This window comes from Mobula birostris, chromosome 11 (genome assembly GCF_030028105.1).
Source record: "Mobula birostris isolate sMobBir1 chromosome 11, sMobBir1.hap1, whole genome shotgun sequence".
Taxonomy (NCBI): Eukaryota; Metazoa; Chordata; class Chondrichthyes; order Myliobatiformes; family Myliobatidae; genus Mobula; species Mobula birostris.
In genome coordinates this window covers 100,374,011-100,398,167 of record NC_092380.1, presented here as the reverse complement: position 1 = coordinate 100,398,167, position 24,157 = coordinate 100,374,011, and the positions used below count along the sequence as shown (strand labels likewise).

The window sequence follows — 24,157 nt, the reverse complement described above, 5'->3', positions numbered from 1 at the left end:
TCTCCGGCACCATAATGCACTTAAAGAGAATCAGTTTTCACGTCAACCTTCCTTACCCTTGGGTTCAATCTCAGCCTTGATGGAAATTCTTCGGACTCAACCACTGTGATATCCTGATGTGCCATGCAATCCTTCACTATCCGAACCAAATCCCATCCAGATCTGCCATATCCCAGACCACACGATCCCACTCAGCTGGCATTTGCTTCCCGACTTCCCATGACAACCCTTGAGGTTGAGGGTTTTAAAACCCAATCCTATTGCTTACTTGCTCATCACCAACTTCCTCCAATCACACAGTTCTACAAATGTTTAGTTCATCAGATATTTGATATAACAAGATAGCTGATTATTAAGTTCATAAATCTACCAGTAAATTGCTAAAGACAGGAAAAAAAGTCATTGTAGACACTACCCACCCCACAAACTGCCTTTTCCAAATGATCCTTCCTAAAGAGTGCTATAGAGCTATTAAAACAAAAACTTCATGCCATGTTAGAAGTTTCTTCCCCCAGGCTGTTAATTTGATCAACCACTCTAGTTAGCCCCCACCCCACCCCCTCCTGTATCTACTACCCCACCACAGCACTGTAAATACAGGTTTCCCCGCCATCCGAAGGTAGAGCGTTTCTATGAAACGGTTCGTAAGCCAAAATGTCGTAAAGCGAAGAAGCAATTACCATTTATATGGGAAAATTCTGTGAGCATTCGCAGATCCAAAAATAACCTACCAAATCATGCCAAGTAACACATAAAACCTAAAATAACAGTAACATATAGTAAAAGCAGGAATGATATGATAAATACACAGCCTATATAAAGTAGAAATACTTCTCCACAATCATTACTGAACTGTCCTCTGGAGCGAAAATCTCACGCAAGCGCTGTCGGCAAAAACGCGCAAGCGCTCTCCAGTAATCTTTAAGCTATGAAGCTGCCAAATCATACCAAATAACATGTAAAAATATACAGCCGATATAAAGTAGAAATAATGTATGCACAGTGTAGTATCACTTACGGGAATCGGGACAGCGCCAAGCACACTGATGATGGTGTGTTAGACTGAGTCGGAGTTTGGGTGGTGCAGTGGCCCCCCACCCTCCAGGCCTCTGAGCGATACGTTGCCGCAAAGAACGCAGTGGTCCAGCGGTAGCCGGGAGGCACACAGCACATCTTTAAGAAAAAAGCCAAAACAAACATGCTAATTAATTAGGTGCCACCTGTAATTGTCGGCCCAGATCAGTGCTGATTTCCGATTGCGTCATCTCTGATCTGGGCCGACAATTACGTGTCGGCGGCACCAAATTAATTAGCATGTTTATTTCAGCTTTTTTCTTAAAGATGTGCTGTGTGCCTCCCGGCTACCTTTGCATTCTCTGCGAATCGGTACCTGTCCATGGCCTGGGAGTTGGGGTGGTGGGACACTGAGGTGTCATCTCGTCGCCTGTTTCCATTAGAGCAGGCAGCTCATCTTCTCCTATGACTGCCCGCCTCGATGTTGAAGGTCGAGGTTCGTCATCTGCTGTGACTGATGCAGAAGGCTTGCTTGACTGCTGAGCCTCGCGCATTTTTCTATCATACAGTTCTTTAATAAGGACTCAAACCATCCTGCAGATATCCCCTAAACCGACGTACCCTTTCAAAATTAAAGTCGTACTTTATCATTACTCATTTGGTTTCGATTGTCATCCTTTTTTCTTCCAATTGCATCAGCTCTTCATCTGTCAGTTCTTGGTGATGGGATGCCAAAACCTCTTCAACATCATCTTCATCAACTTCCACAAGCCAAACTCACATTGTCCTTACTTCGTTCACCATGATCAAAATGCTTAATTATGTCTAGTTTTACCGTAAGTGTAACACCTTTACGAGCTCTCTAAGGCTTTTCCGATACCATAGAACTCATCTTGCAAACGTCTGCTCACAGGCTCGTGTTTAAGCAATGCCAGCGAGAATCCGGGGGAGAGCGGCTGCTCGGGGCGCGCTGCCTTTTATTGCGCGCTGATTTTTTCGCGTGCTGATTTTTTATCACGCGCTGAATTTTTTTTTCGTAACAGTGAAAACACCTTCTGAAAGCGAAAACAGGGTACTAATGTAGGTCTTTCGTAACAGTGAGGTTTCCTAAAGCGAACGTTCGAAGAGCGGGGGACACCTGTACTTTAAACTACTTTTTATAACTGATTATATTGTAAATACATGCTGAGATTCACGCATTTATGCACATTTTATTCCATATCCATATGATCAGAGATTAAGGGAGCTAGGGTTTTACTCTTTGGAGAGAAGGAGGATGAGAGGAGACATGATAGAGGTGTACAAGATATTAAGGGGAATAGATAGAGTGGATAGCCAGTGCCTCTTCCCCAGGGCACCACTGCTCAATACAAGAGGACATGGCTTTAAGGTAAGGGGTGGGAAGTTCAAGGCGGATATTAGAGGAAGGTTTTTTTACTCAGAGAGTGGTTGGTGCGTGGAATGCATTGCCTGAGTCAGTCGTGGAGGCAGATACACTAGTGAAGTTTAAGAGACTACTAGACAGGTATATGGAGGAATTTAAGGTGGGGGCTTATATGGGAGGCAGGGTTTGAGGGTCGGCACAACATTGTGGGCCGAAGGGCCTTTACTGTGCTGTACTAGTCTATATTCTATATAAATATCTGTCCTTTAACCACTAACTTCAGTAATTTTATTAACTTATATATAATTATTCATTTTTATACAATTCTTTGTTCATTATAATTGTTGAATGTTGTTCCGGTTACATGTTATGCCCTGATCAACACACCACAGCAAATTCCTAATACGTGTAAATATACATGGCAAATAAAGTTGATCCTTGACATCATGAATTAATATACAAGAGAATAAAATGCAGAAAGCAAATCCACGTTAGACAAAGGAATATTTCAACCTCAGGTTTAGATGACACTTCCACACAAGCCTTACAAATTTAGTAACTTACAGAGAATTCCTTCGTCCAGATTTGGCTGAGCGACCACAACAAAGCACCTCAAATGCACCACGAATGCCCAGACATCTTCGGACAACAGATGTCTGAATTGAACTCTACAGAAAGACGAAATAAACTATGAACACAAACCTTAAAGGGAAATTTATTTATTGACATATCGTGTGGAACACCTTCCGCACTCCTTCCAGCCCTTCAAGCTGTGCTGCCCAGCAACCCCCAATTTAACACTAGCCTAATCATGGGACAATTTACAGTGACCAATTAACTAGTATGTCTTTGGACTGAGGGAGGAAACCCATGCAGTCTCAGGGAGAATGTACAAGCTCCTTACAAGTGGTGGCAGGAATTGAACCCCCTTTCACTGGTACTGTGAAGTATTATGCTAACCACTACACGACCATGCCGCCCCAATCTGCAAAGATTTAATTAGAATGCATGGGGTCATGCCAAAGGAAATAATAGACATGCTCACACTGGGAAGGAGCCCTAGCATGCTTAACTTCACATTGTTCAATCAAAATCTAATTAAATAATAATGCTGGAAATAATCAGTTTAAGCAACAAACATTTCAGAGTAATAACTTCATCTCAATAAAAATTACAAAATTGAGGCAAATGTTTATTAAATGTCTCAATTTCTTGGATGTTTTTCAGAATAACTGGTTAACCTGTACAGTAACCATGATTGACATTACTTTTTTTAAAAAACTGCTCATTATCCCGAACAGATTTTTCTCCTGTTAAGAGAAAGCCTTCTATTAGAGTTCTTTGAATTGTTTACTTTAATTTTAACCTGTATCTTTATGAACCCCGGGAGCTAAGTATCCAAACTTCACGAATCCAATAATCAGAGTCATAGAGCACAGAAGCAAACCCTTCAGCCCATCTACTTCATGCCAAATCTTATCAGATCTATTCTCAATAGGAGACATGTCCATTAGAATGATTCATGTTTTACTTTGTTTCACATTTTAAAATGAGAAGATTTTTAATATGTTTGACTTGCTTGCTTAATTAGGCCAAGTTGACCCACTTAAGCAACATCCCTATAAAATGAATTTAGAAAAGAGTAAAATGGCTGAACAAGAAATTGGGGGCATGCTGACAAACGGTATCATTAGGCCCTCAACATCAGACTGGGTGTCGCCCTGCGTTATTGTGCCGAAACCTGACGGCAGCATGAGATTCTGTACTGATTACAGGAAAGTTAATGCAGTGACCAAGACAGGTGCTTATCCTATTCCGAGAGTGGATGACTGTATTGATAAGGTGGGAAAGGCTAAATACCTTACAAAGATGATTCTGATTATGAAGACACACAGTACCCTTTTGTCATTTAGTAATGCATGCATTAAGAAATGATAATAGATAGATACATAGATAGATAGACATACTTTATTGATCCCGAGGGAAATCAGGCTTCGTTACAGTTGCACCAACCAAGAATAGAGTATAAATATAGCAATATAAAACCATAAATAATTAAAGAATATGTAAATTATGCCAGATAGAAAATAAGTCCAGGACCGGCCTATTGGCTCAGGGTGTCTGACCCTCCAAGGGAGGAGTTGTAAAGTTTGATGGCCACAGGCAGGAATGACTTCCTATGACGCTCTGTGTTGCATCTCGGTGGAATGAGTCTCTGGCTGAATGTACTCCTGTGCCCACCCAGTACATTATGTAGCGGATGGGAGACATTGTCCAAGATGGCATGCAACTTGAACGCATCCTCTTTTCAGACACCACCGTCAGAGAGTCCAGTTCCATCCCCACAACATCACTGCCCTTATGAATGAGTTTGTTGATTCTGTTGGTGTCTGCTACCCTCAGCCTGCTGCCCCAGCACACAACAGCAAACATGATAGCACTGGCCACCACAGACTCGTAGAACATCTTCAGCATCATCCGGCAGATGTTAAAGGACCTCAATCTCCTCAAGAAATAGACACGGCTCTGACCCTTCTTGTAGGCAGCCTCAGTGTTCTTTGACCAGTCCAGTTTATTGTCAATTCCTATCCCCAGGTATTTGTAATCCTCCACCATGTCCACACTGACCCCCGGATGAAAACGGGGGTCACCGGTGCCTTAGCCCTCCTCAGGTCCACCACCCGCTCCTTAGTCTTTTTCACATTAAGCTGCAGATAATGCTGCTCACACCATGTGACAAAGTTTCCTACCGTAGCCCTGTACTCAGCCTCATCTCCCTTGCTGATGCATCCAACTATGGCAGAGTCATCAGAAAACTTCTGAAGATGGCAAGACTCTGTGCAGTAGTTGAAGTCCAACGTGTAGATGGTGAAGAGAAAGGGAGACAAGACAGTCCCCTGTGGACCCCCAGTGCTGCAGACCACTGTCTGACACACAGTGTTGCAAGCACACATTGTGTGGTCTGCCAGTCAGGTAATCAAGAATCCATGACACCAGGAAAGCATCCACCTGCATCACTGTCAGCTTCTCCTCCAGCAGAACAGGGCGGATGGTGTTGAATGCACTGGAGAAGTCAAAAAACATGACCCTCACAGTGCTCGCTGGTTTGTCCAAGTGGGCGTATACACGGTTCAGCAGGTAGATGATGGCATCCTCAACTCCTGGAAAATGTTTTTCCAGAATGATATCACGAAAACACATGACAAACCAACTTAAAAACTAACAAAAACCACATAATTATAACATATAGATACAACAGTGCAAAGCAATACCATAATTTGATAAGAACAGACCATGGCACAGTAAAAATCTCAAAGTCTCTCCGAAGTCCCATCATCTCACGCAGACGGTAAATCTCCAGCGCCGCCAATTTGCCGGTGCAGCATCCTGGAAGCATCCAACCACAGTCCGACTCAGAGTCCGCCCGAAAAACTCCGAACCTCCGACCCCCCTCTTCGACACCGAGCACCATCTCTGCCGAGCGCTTCAACCCTGGCCCCAGCAACAGGCAATACGCAAAGCCAAGGATTTGGGGCCTTCGTCTCCAGAGATTCTCGATCGCACAGTAGCAGCGGCAGCGAAGCAGGCATTTCAGAAGTTACTCCAGATGTTCCTCTGCGCTTCTCAAGGCTGGCTCCATCAAATCCGGATTGTGCACGGCCCCTAGTTATACATAATCAATATTCATTCGGAATAGCCGCACGCGCTGTGTCGCGCCGCCATCTTCTCCTCCCTCCGCACCTGTTAAAAGGGTACTGGTGTGTTCCCTTGACAGAAAGGGCTAGAGAAATCTCTGCGTTTGTCACACCATCTGGACTGTATGAGTATAATGTTTTACCCTTTGGAATGAAAAACGCTCCAGGTACGCTCCAAAGGATGATTGATTCTGTGATTCAAATTATGAATGTTGTACAACTGCAAGGCAAATCAATAACTAAAAGCAATAACAAGAACTATTTATAGCAATATTGTACACTCATCCCACACCATTTTTTTAAAGAAGCATCTTCACAACATAATCTTCAGTACACATTTAATAATCAAAACATTTCCCCAATAGGTCAAGTATTGTGATAAAGGCAGATACCAGAATAACTCATCAGTAACATGAAAATCCCAACTACACATCTCTTAAAACTTCAGAGGAGATGAGATGTTTGCAAGTTCTTCTTAGCAGCAGCATTTGGGACACATTCTGATTAATTTTTTTTTAAAACAGGATAATTTATGTCTAAGATATTACATACTACACTGCCACAGTTTATAAGGCAGAAGGAAGATTGAATGCACACTTAAATACTTGTTCAAATAAGACTGGTGTCATCAAATTAACTTATCCGCATAATCCCTGGAAAAAAAAGTCATCAAATAATCAATGTGATAAATCTTTTCCAACAAACAAGAGAGGGAAATTAAAACGGTCTCTTTTTAATTCCACCAAAAGATCCCGGGGGAAAAAGCCTTAAGGAATACCTAACTTTGTGTACCAATCCTAGATTCATTAATACTGAAACCAAATGACCGCCAGGAGATTTATGGAGTGCCACCTCATTCCAGAGCCTCTTGCCCTTGGGAATTCTTCTGAATGTAATTGTTAATGAAAAGCATTCACAGGAATACTTACAAGTAAATATCCGCGAAATTGATTATAAATAATAGCCGTCAGTAAGTTCATTAGCAAGTAGGTTCCTGAGGAAGCACAGAAAAAGCAGCATCTCAATTTTGTGAAAGACCAGATTAATTTTCTAGAAGCTATCAGGCTACATTTTAAACACAAGAAACAAACATTTCATTTGGAAAGCTGTATAAATGTATATAAACATGAGAAAACCTGAAGATGCTGGAAATCCAAAGCCACACGTACAAAATACTGGAAGGACTCAGCGGGCCAGGTAGCACCAATAAGTATTTAAGTGTATCTAGATGCTTTCATAATGTCCAGAATAAGACCATAAGATTTAGGAGCAGAATTCGGCCATTCAGCCCAATGAATCTGATCCATTACCTAATTATGACTGATTGTCAAGTTTGATCTGGGAATGGGCCGAAATTCAGACTGAAGTGTTAACTGACTTGAAATAAAATTCTAGTGCTAAATCTGTATACCTATGTTGAAATGTGGGTATGCAATTCAACTATATACACTTAAAGCAACATACACATAGTGCTGGAAGAGCTCAGCAGGCCAGGCAACATCTATAGAAAAGAGTAATTAGTCAATGTTTTGGACCAAGACCTTTCAAGAGGCCTGTGGGTCTCAGCCTGAACGGTCGACTGTTCACCCTTTTCCATTGGTGCTACCTGGCCCGCTGAGTCCTTCCAGTATTTTGTACATGTGGCTTTGGATTTCCAGCATCTTCAGGTTTTCTCATGTTTATATACATTTATACAGCTTTCCAAATGAAAGTAACTCAAGTTTCTTTGCAAATTAAAATTCCACAACCAGGGATTTTTCCAAGAAAGGAGATAGCGAGTGGCAAAAAGAAGAGCCCGAGAGCAAAGTCAGTCAATAATATAAGAGTCAAGGGTGTGAGAAGATAGATTGAAAGGCTTGAAGGCAGACAGGTCTCCAGTAAAAATAACCATCCGTTTGGTATGCCGTTAACATCAAGAGTTCACAAACTGTTGAATGGAGTTTCTTTCGCCACCTCCACGCTATTCATATAGGTATAACCAATCTCAGGTCTTCTAAAGACATTTTGTTGTATTTGTATGCATGGAAATTGTAAATCAAAGCACAAAACTTACCAATAATGCTAAAAGTAATGAAGAAAAGTGCATAAAGTCTGTTTCTTGAATAGGCTGGCATCATCACTAAGAGGAATAAAAGCATTACATAATTCAGTACAGGGTAACTAGCATACAGTTTTTAAAAGCAAATTGTTAATTTTTGCAGTCAAGAAAGACCAAGTCAAATTCTAGCGCTTACGCTGGCCAACTGTTTCATAAGCATACTGATAGGAAACATAGATATGGAGATAATGGTAATCAGAAGCATGATAACCCCAGGAAGCAGTGAACTATAACCTTTGGTTAATTCCGTTCACCAATAAGAACAAGGGGTTAGGAACTATGTCTTCAGTGTCCTTGGACTGGGAGGGCAAAAACATCACTTCAGTATTAGTGCTATCAATCTGTTCGCCATTGGATACATCTAGAATCTGGTGCTAGAATAACCCCTTCCATTTATAAATATCAAAAACCATGTCCAACCTCCCACTGAAAAAAATAACCACTGAACTTTACCACCACACAAACCAGAACCTAATTTGCTTAGTGCGTGTTTTTTTTAAAAAGTGGAGGGAGGGGGAGGAATTGAGTTGCAGCAAACAATAACTACAGAAACATTATGAACTTGTCCAACCACCATTGTTCGGTCATTTTTATGATAAAAAGAATATCAGACACAGATCTGTACACAACAGGAATTCTGCAGATGCTGGAAATTCAAGCAACACACATCAAAGGTGCTGGTGAACGCAGCAGGCCAGGCAGCATCTCTTGGAAGAGGTACAGTCAACGTCTCAGGCCCAGACAGTTATTTGTAACCTTTGAACCTATGAATCTTTATTTGATTTTGAGAAAAGATGGGGCTGATTTGCTCGTTATTATCATTTGAGTTAATTGATATAATTTTTCCATGATCTAATTGTAAATTTTTTTAGTATATTTTCTTCTCTTGCTGGTGGTTTGATGTTTATTTTTAGAAGCTTTTTGTATGACGCATGACTGCGGGGTTGTACACCTAATGGGTTCTTTTTTTTTCCTCTCACTTTTCTGTTTAAAGGTTTTTTTTGTTATCACAAAATTTTTTTTCAATCTTTAAGATGATGTTTTTTTTGAGGCATTGTAAGTGTTGTTACTTCAATGTACTCATGTTATTTTTCCTGTATAATATAACAATAAAAAGATTTGAAAAGGAAGAAATAACACATACAAACACTACATAATACAACTACTATATACACATAAACAGCAGAGTAAATTTTAAATTATCCGATTCAGGCCTAAAGGTTTAATCACTGCGAAGGATTTCTTACCTCTTGTGGGATAGCATCTTTCCTGACAAGGGAGGTCTCTCCATTTGGCAGGCAAGACTTGTGGCTGTGAAACAAACAAGAGAAAATCTGCAGATGCTTGAAATCCGAGCAACACACACAAAATGCTGGAGGAACTCAGCAGGCCAGGCAGCATCCAAGAACAAGAGTAAACAGTCGACGCTTTGGGCTGAGACCTTACAGCAGGAGCAGAGAAAAAAAGATGAAGAGTAGAATTAAAGGTTGGGGAAGGGGAAGGAGAAATACAAGGTGATAGGTGAAACCTGGAGGGGTGGGGGGGGGGAAGTAAAGAGCTGGGAAGTTAATTGGTGAAAGAGATTCAGGCTGGAGAAGGGGGAGTCCGATAGGAGAGGGCAGAAGGCCATGGAAAAAAGGGGGGAGGAGCATCAGAGGGAGGTGATGAGCAGGCAAGGAGGTAAGGTGAGAGAGGGTAGAGATTGTCAACTGTACTTTTTTCCAGGGGTGCTGCCTGACCTGCTGAGTTACTCCAGCATTCTGTGTGTGTTGCTTGGATTTTCAGCATCTGCAGATCTTCTCTTTTTTGTGATTGGATCACTACACTGCGAAGTGTCTTCCAGGATGCCTACCCTGAAGAAGTTTAAGTCTTCCCTTTGGCAGGAGTTCAGTGAAACCCTTTCTCACTGCTCTCCCTGTGATCTCTGCAGCCCTCCAACTCGCCGACCACATGCTTACCCAGACCCATTACCACAGCCCTGTATCCTTCCTAGGAATATGTCTTCATAGCCAGCTTGCACCACATTTTTTCCCTCATTCCCTTTTCCCTCTCTCATCTTATCTCCTTGCCTGCCCACCGCCTCCCTCTGGTACTCCTCCACGATTTTCTTTCCTCCATGGCCTTCTGTTATCTCCTAATAGATAATTGCCCCTTTTCCAACCCTGTATCTCATTCACCAATCAACTTCCCAGCTCTTTACTTCAACACCCCCCCCCATCTTTTAATTCTACTCATCTTTTTTCCCCAGTCCTGCTGAAGGGTCTTGGCTTGAAGCGTCGACCGTACTCTTTTCCATAAATGCTGCCTGGCCTGCTGAGATCCTCCAGCATTTTGTGTGTGTGGCTGTGAAACAATCTCAGTTTCTGCGGCCTCTTCCGTGGTGATTGTAGGACTTAGAACTCCTTCCTGTAGTCTCAGGGTTGACAGCTCTGGACACTTTTCTTCTCTAACAATTGACTTGGCTCTCCTCATCTGATCAATGTGTCCTCTCCAGAAGACATCGGACGCAATCCCCTTTGTGTAGGAGAGTGGTTCAGTTCTGACCTTCATCTTTCCAAGTACTCACTTTTGATCACCTGTTCACCCTCACCAAGACCGTTTGTCCATGAGTGAAACATCGAACCTCCTTGTTTGAGCCTTAAGTTTATCTCGGCAGTTGATCCTGCATACTCTTGAACAGCACAATTGGTGAAATGCTGGTTGTTGAATGTGCTGTATTGTGATATGCAAGGAGGAAGCTGGAGAGCTTCTGATTCAGAGTTAGTGTACTGTCTTCTGCTGACATTGTTCACTGTCCAGTCTTTAGACTCTGGGCAAACATTCCCACCAAACCACTTGTAGCAGGGTGGTCTGGTGCAGATGTAGTATGTTGTTGTAATGTGAGCATTATTAAAAGATAATACTAATTAGGATAATGGAGGGGGGTTTACTTCCGTTCTTTATACTTCCGGTGTGCTTTGTGTATATTGTGCGCCCGCCATGCCGTACGGGTTGTGAAAGCCTCTGTATATACATAACGGTTTTGAAGTTCGACATAAAGTTGTTTCTTTGGGCATGAAGTTGTCAAGTGTGCCCTTTTCAAAGGAGAAGTTACTACATATTTCTGACGATGAGGTGAACTGGTTTTGTGAACGTATCGGCACGTTTTTCGAACGGGAGGTTCGCGTTTCAGATGGCTATGTTTGGAACCATCAGTGAATTTCTGGAAGGAAACGAGGACTGGCCCGAGCATGAGGAAAGGCTGGGGCACTTTTTTCGGTGCTAATGGAATTACTGAGGAGGCTAAGAAGTGCTCTATTCTCCTGAGTATGTGTGGGGCAAAGACTTACAAACTAATAAGGAATTTAGCCGCACCGCAGAAACCGGGGGACATTCCATATGACAAACTGGTCAAGCTCATGGGGAACCACTACAATCCAGAACCTTCTGTGATAGTCCAACAGTGTAAGTTTCACAGCCGTTTCAGGAAGCCAGGTCAGTCTGTGGCCAATTTCGTGGCCAAGCTTCGGCAGCTGTCAGAGCATTGTGATTTTGGAGTGGTGTTGAATGACATGCTCCATGATAGATAGGTATGCAGCATTAATAATGACGGCATGCAACACCACCTGTTAGGGGAAACCCCACCACTGACTTTCAAGAAAGCCTTAGAGATTGCCCAAGGCATGGAGATGGCTGCTAATAATGTCAAGGATATCCAGAAAGGACATGGGGGGGTCGCAGTCGGCAGCAGTGCACCAAGTCAGGAGGGAGACTGGTAAACAGGCAAAGCGGGTGGAATGTTTCCGGTGTGGAGCGACGCACTACGCAAATGATTGCAAATTCAAAGACACTCTGCCATGCTTGTAGCAAAAAGGAACTTTTAGCTAAAAAGTGCAGAAGTTCAAAGGGTAAGATTAAGCCTGGGCAGGGGAAAGCTCAACAGGCTCAGGCAGCCACACACCATCTAGAAGAAGCAGATGAAGAGGCAGCATGTGCCTACGATATGTTTGCACTGGAAACAGATGAGGAACCACCTGAACCATATTATGCCACAGTCACTGTCAGGGGAGAGGACATTAAGTTTGAGATTGATTCAGGGCCTACTGCATTGGTCATTAGTGAGGAGACCTACAGGAGGACATGGGGGTCCAAGCTGCCTCCCATTAGACCGTCAAAGCTCAAACTTAGGACCTATACGGGTCAGCCCATACCTCATTTAGGGGTGATATATGTGACATTTCAGCCGGGAGTCAGAAGGCTGAAGCCAGGCTAGTGATAGCTAAGGGCAGGGGGCCCAGTCTTTTGGGTCACAATTGGCTTTGCAAAATCCGGCTAAGCTGGCATGAAATTAAGTATGCACACACGACGGAAGACATTCTGCAGCGGTACAGTGATGTTTTCAGGGTTTGAGCTAGGAACACTGAAGGGCGTAAGAGTGAAACTCCATGTCGACCCTGAGGCTACACCACGTTTTTAAGCCCAGGTCGGTGCCCTATGCCATGAAAGGCAAAGTCGAGGAGGAGCTGGAACATTTACAGAGGCTAGGCATTATTCAGCCTGTCCAGTTTTCAAGGTGGGCAGCTCCCATTGTTCCAGTTTTGAAGGTAGACAAAACGGTGGGGATATGTGGGGATTTTAAGCTTACAAGGAATCAGGTCTCTAGGCTGGAGGAGTATCCATTGCCACGGGTGGATGACCTGTTTGCGACCCTGTCAGGGGGTAAGCTGTTCACAAAGCTGGACATGAGCCACGCCTACCAACAGCTGCTGCTCGATGAGGATTCCAAGGAGTACGTCACAATTAATACGCACAGGGGATTATTCAAGTACAATCGCCTGGTGTTTGGAGTGGCGTCCAGCCCTGCCATTTTCCAAAGGACAATGGACACTTTGCTGCAGGAGATTCCACATGTAGCAGTGTACCTTGATGATATTTTGATCACAGGGGCTACGGAGGTGGAGCACCTGGCTAATTTAGAACGGGTGCTGAAGAGGTTCTCAGACGCAGGGCTGCGGTTGAAACGCAGAACATGTGTGTTCCTGGCATCGAGTGTGACTTACCTGGGACACGAGATCACAGCTGAGGGGCTTTGCCCTGTGGAGGACAAAGTGAGAGCTATTAAGGAAGCCCCAAGCCCTAAGACTGTCACGGAACTCAGATCATTTTTGGGCACGGTGAATTATTATGTCAAATTTCTTCCTGACCTCTCAAGGGTTTTGACCCCACTGTATAAGCTGCTTCACAATGACACTAAGTGGCAGTGGGGTGAAGAGCAGGAGAAAGTTTTCAAGGAAGTGAAAGAACTCCTCCAAAGCTTTCAAGGAAGTGAAAGAATTCCTCCACTCAGTGAAGCTGCTTGTTCACTATGACCCAGACGAGAAGATCACCCTTGCATGCAATGCCTTGCCCTATGGAGTCGGGGCAGTTCTCTCACATGTAATGGAGGACCGTTCAGAGAAGCCTATTGGTTTTGTTTCACATACCCTGACAGCTGCTGAGAAGGGATATTCACAGCTAGACAAAGGAGGTCTGTCCATTGTTTTTGCGGTCAAACGCTTTCATCAGTACCCTTATGGACGCGCATTTACAATTTATACAGACCATAAACCACTGATGAGCCTGTTCAGTGAGACTACATGCATCCCACCACTAGCCTCAGCCAGGATACAGCATTGGGCTCTTATATTCTCAGCCTACCGGTACACTATAGTGTACAGAGCGGGTGGGAATAATGCAAATGTTGATGCACTGAATCGACTACCTATACCTGAGACACCTGTTACTACACACGTGCCTCCAGAGACTGTGTTTTCATTGAAGAGGCTGTCAGAGACACCCGTAAAGGCAACCGAGATCAGGCAGTGGACAGAGAAGGACCCAGTCCTGTCCCAAGTCAAGACTTTTCTTTTACAAGGTTGGCCCAGAGTCATAAAAGGAGAGGAACTGAGGCCTTATGCCAAACGCAAGACAGGACTCAGTCTGCAGGATGGCTGCATTTTCTGGGGGGGGGGGCGAGGGTCATCGTGCCTCCCCCTGGCCATTCACAGATTGTGGAGGAAATTCATGAGACTCATCCAGGAGTGTCTCAAATGAAAAGCCTTGCAGGATTGTACGTTTGGTGGTTAAGAATGGATCAGGATCTGGAGAACAAGGTAAAATCATGCACGCAATGTCAGACTAATCAGAATGTGCCACCACCAGCTCCTTTGCATCCATGGGAGTGGCCGGACCACCCGTGGTCTAGGCTACATTTGGACTTTGCTGGCCCTTTTATGGGACAGATGTTTCTTGTCATGGTAGATGCACATTTTAAATGGATCGAAGCTCACATCATGAGCAACATCACAGCCCCCTCAACCATAGGCAAACTCAGGCAAGTGTTTGCAGTCCACGGGTTACCTGACACACTTGTCACTGATAATCGCCCGACGTTCACTAGTGAACTGTTCAGTGAGTTCACGCAACAGAATGGCATTCATCACATTCAGACGGCCCCTTTCCACCCAGCCTCAAATAGTTTGGCTGAGCTGGCTGTTCAGACAGTGAAAGAAGGCCTGAAGCGGATGACAGGGGACTCTCTTAGCATTCAGCTTTCACATTTCCTGTTTAAATACTGCCTCACACCACAGACTACGACTGCCCGCACTCCAGCAGAGATGCTGATGGGGCGTAGGCTCAAGTCAAGATAGGACCTGCTGCGCCCAGACATGAAGGCAAAAGTGAGACAGACTACTGTGGAAGCATGTCCACCAGTGACTTTGCCAGAGGGCGAGATGCTGGCAGAGGGGTCAGGGTCCCCTGAGGAGGATGGACACATAGACCCCTCTCATGCCCCCAACACCAGACCCACCCAAAACACCATCACCAGCGGTGTTTGCTGGGTCACCAGGGGTAGTGCGCAGATCACAGCGCACTCATAAACCTCCTGACAGACTGAATCTTTGACGGGACAGTTCTTTTTTTGTTGCTGTTAGATTGAATGTTGAATCTGTCACATTTTCCAGATGTTTTGTATTGGTAAACTGTTGCGGAGATACTAGTATAAGTTTTCAGGGGTACCCAAGTTAATAACACCACTGTTTTTATTTCCTAGTTTTTTACATTTGGGGATGTTGGATTTTAAAGGGGGAGAAGTGTTGTAATGTGAGCGTAATTAAAAGTAAGTTAATACTAGTTAGGATAAAGGGGGGGTTTACTTCTGTTCTTTTTACTTCTGGTTTGTTTTGCATATAGTGTGCCCGCCATGCCGTACGGGTTGTGAAAGCCTCTGTGTATACATAGCAGTTTCGAAGTTCAAGATAAAGTTGTTTCTTTGGGCATGAAGTTGTCAAGTGTGCCTTTTTCAAAGTACAAGTTACTACATATGTCTTATTCTATTCGTCTTCAGGAATGACTGAAACCATTCCGCAACAAACTGTCGTCCATTGTCACTAACTAAGTGTTCTGGAACACCAGTCCTTAAGAAGAGGCTTCTCAAAACATCAGTGTGAGAGGCTGTTGAGGAGGCTATTGGGAACACTTCTGGCCACTTTGTAGCTGCATCCAATACTACCAAGTAATTGGTGCTCACGAATGGTCTGGCAAAATCCACAGCCAGGGCAATGCAGGGACGGAGAGGTGTTGCTCTTGGCATCTTCTGGGCATGTTGGCATCCCAAACTGTGCAAGGTGAGTTGCTCAATCTGCCGATCTATCCCAGGCCACCAGACAAAGCTTCGGCCCAATGCTTTCATTTTGACCCAGCCTAGATGCAACTCCTCCAACACTTTCGGAAGTTTTCAGATGACCATGCCATAGTTGGATGCATCAACAAGGGAGATAAGGCTAAGTACAGGGCTACGGTAGGAAACTTTGTCACATGGTGTGAGCAGAATTATCTGCAGCTTAATGTGAAAAAGATGAAGGAGCTGGTGGTAGACCTGAGGAGAGCTAAGGTACCGGTGACCCCTGTTTCCATCCAGGGGGTCAGTGTGGACATGGTGGAGGATTACAAGTACCTGGGGATATGAATTGACAATAAACTGGACTGGTCAAAGAACAGTGAGGCTGTCTACAAGAAGGGTCAGAGCCGTCTCCATTTCCTGAGGAGACTGAGGTCCTTTAACATCTGCCAGATGATGCTGAGAATGTTCTACGAGTCTGTGGTGGCCAGTGCGATCATGTTTGCTGTTGTATGCTGGGGCAGCAGGCTGAGAGTAGCAGACACCAACAAAATCAACAAACCCACTCGTAAGGCCAGTGATGTTGTGGGGATGGAACTGGACTCTCTCACGGCGGTGTCTGAAAAGAGGATACTGTCTAAGTTGCATGCCATCTTGTCAATGTCTCCCATCCACTACATAATGTACTGGGTGGGCACAGGAGTACATTCAGCCAGAGACTCATTCCACCGAGATGCAACACAGAGCGTCATAGGAAGTCATTCCTGCCTGTGGCCATCAAACTTTACAACTCCTCCCTTGGAGGGTCAGACACCCTGAGCCAATAGGCTGGTCCTGGACTTATTTCCTGGCATAATTTACATATTACTATTTAACTATTTATGGTTCTATTACTATCTATTATTTATGGTGCAACTGTAACGAAAACCAATTTCGCCCGGGATCAATAAAGTATGACTATGACTATACTTCTCCCCACATAAGAGCAAGTTCATCCTGGCCCTGGTAAGCACTGGGGAACTGAGATTTCTGCTCCACATTCCAGCTATTTTGCATTGCCATGGAGACCTGAGACAGTCTTTTCTGGTTTCCCTTTAGATTATCTCTGCTGTAATAGGGAGACTTTCGATTTGCATCAAGGAAGTCAAGGGAGAGTCCTCTTTTTTAAATTTTCCCCCCCAGTATTTCCTCTTCCAAAGGTAAATAGGACAATCCATTAGCACTTCAATGGTTAGTCCTCTTGAATTCGATCCTGTAATTGTGGCCTCCAAGAAACAGAGCCCATCTCTGCATTCTCAGGAAACTTGCATGGTTGGACGCCCACACAGACAAAAGGAAAATGAGCAAGCTCCTTACAGGTAAAAACAGGACTGAACCTGGTCCTCTAGTGCTACAATGTTGACTCAAAATGAGTACCGGTGGTTGATGATCAGCAATGAGGGTAAACACTCTCCAAACCAGATGCTGGATGAAACAAGGCACAATCTGCAGGGGGAAGGGAACTTCCACTTCCTTCACTCATAACATGTGACAGGACTGTACCAACACCACAAGTTGAAGCATCACAGACAAGCCTCATTGAGTAATGTGGACTGCAATGTGCAAATACAATGTTTGATGTCACCACTTCCTACGTCCTTTGGAAAGCCACCGCACTCTGCTTTGTCCAATGCCATTACCCCACTCTGTAGTAATATGTAGTAAATCCTCCCTGGAGGGAGGAGAGATGGCGGCATGACGGCAGCGCACACGGCCACTTCGGTGGTGATGTCTGTTATCTGTCAATTAGGGGACCGTGCACAATCCTAATTTGATGGAGACAGATGTGAGAGCACAGCAGAACATCTGGAAAACTTCTGAAATGTCTGCTTTGCTACCACTGCTGCTGTGTGGTAACCGGAATCTCTGGAGCTGAAGGCCTCGAAATCCTCGGCTTTGCGTGTTTCAGCGGCCGGGGAGAGGTCGAAGGCGCTCAGGAGGCTGTATCGGAGAGGCTGCTCGGAAGCTCGGAGTTTTCGGACGGATGGACTCAGGGTCGGCTGCTTCCAAGGTATCAGCAAGTTGACGGTGCCTGGAGGTTTATGGCGGGGAGTTTCTCCCTTTTTCGATCGACTCGGGACTTTGAGACTTTTTTTTTTACTGTGCCTATGGACTGTTCTTTATCAAATTATGGTATTGCTTTGCACTGCTGTAACTATATGTTATAATTATGTGATCTTGTGTTAGTCCTCTTTTATTGTCATTTAGAAATGCATACATGCATTAAGAAATGATACAATGTTTCTCCGGAGTGATATCACAGAAAACATTACAGACCAAAGACTGAGTGCACTCATAATCTAATATGGAGCATAGTAGCCAGGTTTGGCAAAAATCTGTTACAGTAATTGGCAATCCTAAAAAGGACCATAACCATGACGTGTCCTGTGGCCTTGGGACATCAACCACTGTTTGAACTTACTCAGCACACGTGCATAATCCTTGTGCCTTGTAGCACCTGGTCCATAGCTTCCTTACAGAGTGCAAGTGCAGATGCTACTCCAAAAATAAGCCTATTTGATAAAACCTTTTGAGAGTGTTTATGGTGAGAAACACTATGGACTCCTCTTCCATCTCCATTGGCAAATAGACCTCAATGAAATCCACTTTGCTGAAGTGTTTCCCTCCAAAATGATGTGCAAATACATCCTCTATCCTGGGCAGAGGGTATTGATCTACTTTTAATCCTGGGTTGATGGTGACCTTAAAATCATGACAGATCCTCACAGACCCATTCGTCATCGCTACTGGGACCATTGGCATTGCCCATGGGCTTCACACAACCTTGGAAAGAATTCTTTCAGCCTCCATGCAACCTAGCTCACTGGCTACCTGATCATGGATGGTACGAGGAATTGGAGGGGCTTTGTAAAACTTGGGTGTGGCATTTTTATTTAACACTATTTGAACCTTAATACGTTTGAGCTTGCCGCCCTTGAGCACTGCTGCGGCACCGTCGGCACCTTTTGTAATTCACTTTCGGTTGACTCTATTGCAGGGGACGTGGCATGAATCTCCAGCCCATCAATAATGGCCCTCCTGTTTGTAACCACATACAAGCCCAAAGCAGTTTGTTGGTTATTGTCTTTCACTGCTACAAATATCGTTCACAGAGAAGTTACTTTTTCAATAGTTCAAGGTTTCAGATACAGACTTCAGTTCAGTATCTTTGAAATGCCACTCAAACTCATTTTGTGGATTGACCGAAACAGGCAAGCCTGTGTCCGATTCCATTTTAATTAATTTGCTGTTCACTTCTGGTGTAAGCCATATTGCTTTCTCTTGTTAGCTTTCGCCAACCAGGCTCTTGAACCAGAAGTGATAACTTCACTAACCCCATCACTGAACTGTTTCCACAAACTATGGACTCACTTTCAAGGTTGTTTCGTCTCATGTTCTCAATATTTACTGCTTTTTTTTTTCTTTAGTATTTGCATAGTTAACTTTTGCATATTGGTTGTTTGTCCATCCTAATGGGTGTAGTCTTTCATTGCTTCTACATCGTCGTACCTCTGGAACTGGCATAGCATGCCCACAACTTACTAACCCACACATCTTTGGAATCTGGGAAGAAATGGGAGCCTCCCAGGAAACTTACACGGTTGGACGCCCACACAGACAGAAGGAAAATGAGCAAGTTCCTTACAGGTAAAAGCAGGATTGAACCCAGTCCTCTAGCGCTACAAAGCGTTACGCTAGCTGCTACACTACCCTGCTGCCCCATCCCAGATGAAGCATATTTCCCATTAAGCAATTATAAGCATGATACAGCAATTATATTTGGCAATAAATAAAACCTCAACTTACCATCAGGATTATTGGCTGTTGTTAGCAGCACTAATAATGAGGTCACAGAATCTGGCCAATTCCTAAAATAGGTCTTCCACTCATTGTCCTCTTTCTTGTTCCAAATGTTGTTTTAGAAAGAAAATGCAATTGTAAATATTCTTAACCAATGATTATGCCTTTGAACTTGCAATGATATTTAATATGCATATATAAAATAAAACAGCTTGATCACACAAAGGACCATCTAAGGACAAGGACAATTAATTGGTTTTTAAAAAAAAAAACAACAGGGACATAAATGGCTCTGAGAGCTGATAAATTTACAGGGCCTGTTAACTTCCATCCCCAGACACAGCTGAGGAAATATTCCATACGTTAGTTTATAATCTCCCAGAACTTTGAGATACAGCGTGGAATAGGCCCTTCCGCCCCTTCGAGCCACACCGCCCAGCAATCTCCCGATTTTAACCTAGCCTACTTATGGGGCAATTTACAATGACCAATCAACCACTCAATCTTCGGACTGTGGGAGGAAATGGGAGCACTTGGAGGAAACCCACGCGTTGACACGGAGAACGTACAAACGCCATATAGGCAGCAGTGGGAATTGAACCTGGATCGTTGGTACTGTAATGCACTGTGCTAACCACTACGTTACCGTGCCATCCATCATGCGGGTGCAAAAAACAGCAGAGCCATAGTTGATTCATCGGTCATTGTATCAAGAAGATTCGAGTGCAACAGCAAGAAGGTGCTGCTGCATTTACACAGGGTCTTGTTGAGGAGTACAACACACAATTTTGGTCTCTAACACAAAAAAGGATATTGTACAAGGGGTGTGCAACAAATAATTTTGGGTCTGCAGGAGGAGCAATTAAGTGGCCTAGGACTGTATTCACTAAAGAATAACAGGGAATCTTATAAAGACATACAAAACTTCGACAGTGCCAGACAGACTGGATGTGGGAAGAATGTTTCTCCCAGCTAGAGCGTTGAAAGTGAAGAGTCACAAAGCAAAAGATTTAGGGCTGAGATGAGAAAAAAACATCTCGCTCAAGGTGGTGAACTTGGATAATTCACTGTGACTGAGGGATGCGGAGGCAAATGACTTCAGGACAAACATGGATATAGGGAAGAGAGCAGAAATATGATACTGACAGAGAATGTAGAGTGGTCAGTCTTGAATCTGATGGTAAGGTTGAAGGGGAATCTTGCCACGTAGTCTTTGACATTGTTTCAAACAAAACATTTTTCTTACCACCCTATTTATATCTATCCTCTAATTCCCTGACCTATGAGTTTTTTTGTTTTACTTGTGTCCAAACAACTTGGCCTCAACATTCTCTACACAACGCCATCATCTCATTGGGATAAAGCAACCACAGAAAATCATCTCGTCATGAGCCCAAAAGGAGGAAAGGGAGGACAATGATTCTGACAAGCAAGAGAGTCTACCATTTGCTGGAATATTCCAATCTTCAGCGCTTTGGGAAAGAAACGTCACAGGTCTTACCTTGTGTTTTCAACGCTCTTTCCAAGTTTGGATGTGGATTGAATCAAGGAAGACTGACTGAAACCTCAGGTCTCAGATTGTCCTTAATGTGGACCCAAAGGCAGGAAATAAAGCTCCAAGTGCAAAAAACAGGGCAGGGCAATGAATCTGCTTCAGTTACAAGACAAACAAGATTGGGACCAAAGAAGCAAGGACAATACTATGGCAAACCTGCTCAGGGAAAGTCTGAATTCTATCAACAGGCAGGGGACTCCGGTGCATAAAAATAAGAACAGTCAGGATGGGAAAGTGTTTCTTCCCCCAGGCCATTAGCTCCTGAACTCCCTGTCATATTGTATTTGAAGTGTCACTGGTCAATCTATTCTGCATCTTACATTATTTAATTTATGCACTTTACGTTGTTATTTATGTGATTCATCTATAGATTTTATCCTTGCCTTCATAAGTTATCATGTGTAATGGGCATTAAGTGTATGACTGTGCTTTACACACTGGTTTGGAGAAATGTTGTCATATATAAAACAATAATCTTGACTTTGCTCACAAATAGAACCACAATCATTGTTTAAAAACACAAACACGAGGAATTCTGCAGATGCTGGAAATTCAAGCAACACACATCAAAGTTGCTGGTGAACGCAGCAGGCCAGGCAGCATCTATAGGAAGAGGTACAGTCGACGTTTCAGGCCAAGACCCTTCGTCAGGACTAAGTGAAAGAAGAGCTAGTAAGAGATTTGAAAGTGGGAGGGGGAGGGGGAGATCCAAAATGATAGGAGAAGACAGGAGGGAGAGGGATGGAGCCAAGAGCTGGACAAGTGATTAGCAAAAGGGTTATGAGAGGATCATGGGACAGCAGGCCCAGGGAGAAGGAAAAGGGGGAGGAGGGGGAACCCAGAGGATGGGCAAGGGGTATAGTCAGAGGGACAGAGGGAGAAAAAGGAGCGAGAGAAAGAATGTGTATATAAATAAATAACAGATGGGGTACGAGGGGGAGGTGGGGCATTAGCAGAAGTTAGAGAAGGCAATGTTTATGCCATCAGGTTGGAGGCTACCCAGACGGAATATAAGGTGTTGTTCCTCCAACCTGAGTGTGGCTTCATCTTTACAGTAGAGGAGGCCGTGGATAGACATGTCAGAATGGGAATGGGATGTGGAATTAAAATGTGTGGCCACTGGGAGATCTATCCACGGCCTCCTCTACTGTAAAGATGAAGCCACACTCAGGTTGGAGAAACAACACCTTATATTCCGTTTGGGTAGCCCCCAACCTGATGGCATGAACACTGCCTTTTCTAACTTCCATTAATGCCCCACCTCCCCCTCGTACCCCCTCCGTTATTTATATACACACATTCTTGCTCTCACTCTCCTTTTTCTCCCTCTGTCCCTCTGACTATACCCCTTGCTCATCCTCTGGGTTCCCCCCCTCCCCCTTTTCCTTCTCCCTAGGCCTCCTGTCCCATGATCCTCTCATATCCCTTTTGCCAATCACCTGTCCCGCTCTTGGCTCCATCCCTCCCACTCCTGTCTTCTCCGATCTTTTGGATCTCCCCCTCCCCCTCTCAAATCTCGTACTAGCTCTTCCTTCAGTTAGTCCTGACGAAGGGTCTCGGCCTGAAACGTCGACTGCACCTCTTCCTAGAGATGCTGCCTGGCCTGCTGTGTTCACCAGTAACTTTGATGTGTGTTGCACAAGCATTGTTCTCTCCCCTCTGGTCTCCTATAATGATGTTTTGCAATTATTAGAACAACTGTAAATACTTCAGAAGTACAGATTACTACCCTTTCCTCTGTGGATATATCAAGGCACAAAAAATGACGACTGACTCTGCATCATGATTACATAGTTAGTGGATTATTTTAGATGTTATTTATTTATTGCGATTATTTCTTTTCTTCATTTATTTTGTTGCCTCGTATATCATTTTTATTCCATACACTTGGAAGAAATATTAATTGTTGAAAAATAACAGTCAATTTGTTAAAACTATAATAGCTAGGATGCAAGAATGTATCATATATTCTTATTTGGTTTGTTGACCATGATTTTGTTTAAACATTAAAAATGTTGCAGAAAATGCAGCAACATGCAGGTTAAGTTGGTGGTGAGGAAAGAAAATGCAATGTTCGCATCCATTTCAGAAGGACGAGAGTATAAGAGGAAGGATGTCATGCTCAGGTGTTATAAGGCATTGTTCATACCACACCTGGAGTATTGTGAGCAGTTTTGAGCTCTTCATCTTAGAAAAGATGTGGTGGCATTGTGGGTCTAGAAGTTGTTCACAAGAATGATTCTGGGAATGAAAGGGTTAACAAATGAAGTACATTTGATGGCTCTGGGCCTGTACTCACTGGAGTTTAGAAGAATGACAGGGGCAGATCTCACTGAAATCTATCAAATATTGAAAGGCCTAGATAAAGTGGATGTGGAGAGGATGTATCCTATAGTGGGTGAGTCTAGGGCCAGAGGTAACAGCCTCAGAATAGAAATCTAGATTTAGAATAGAGAGGAGTAGGAATTTCTTTAGCCTGAGAGTGGTAAATACAAACCCCATTTCCAGTAAAGTTGGGATATTTTCCAAAATGCAATAAAAACAAAAATCTGTGATATGTTAACTCATGTGAACCTTTATCTAACTGAGAAAAGTACAAAAGGTTTTCAATAGTTTTACTGACCAACTTAATTGTATTTTGTAAACATACACAAATTTAGAATTTTGATGGCTGCAACACACTCAACAAAAGTTGGGACAGAGGCATGTTTACCATTGTGTTACATCACCTTTCCTTTTAATAACACTCTTTAATCGTTTTGGAACTGAGGATACTAATTGCAGTAGATTTGTAATTGCAAATTTTGTCCATTCTTGTTTGATATAAGACTTCAGCTGCTCAACAGTCCGTGGTCTCTGTTGTCTGATTCTCCTCTTCGTGATGCGCCATACATTTTCCAATAGGAGATAGATCTGGACTGGCAGCAGGCCA

General features: G+C 43.7%; 1 protein-coding gene across 2 annotated transcripts in view; it reads right to left on the bottom strand.

Annotated features, from left to right (window-relative positions):
* tpcn2 (two pore segment channel 2) overlaps nt 1-24,157 on the bottom strand; it is an 86,177-nt gene that overhangs the window by 36,854 nt on the left and 25,166 nt on the right. For both annotated transcript variants that reach the window (XM_072272767.1, XM_072272768.1), the window contains 4 exons: nt 19,677-19,770; nt 8,147-8,212; nt 7,023-7,087; nt 2,963-3,066 (listed from right to left, as the gene is read on the bottom strand). In XM_072272767.1, the coding sequence (XP_072128868.1) occupies nt 2,963-3,066; nt 7,023-7,087; nt 8,147-8,212; nt 19,677-19,770 (329 nt within the window). The remainder of the gene's footprint in view (nt 1-2,962; nt 3,067-7,022; nt 7,088-8,146; nt 8,213-19,676; nt 19,771-24,157) is intronic.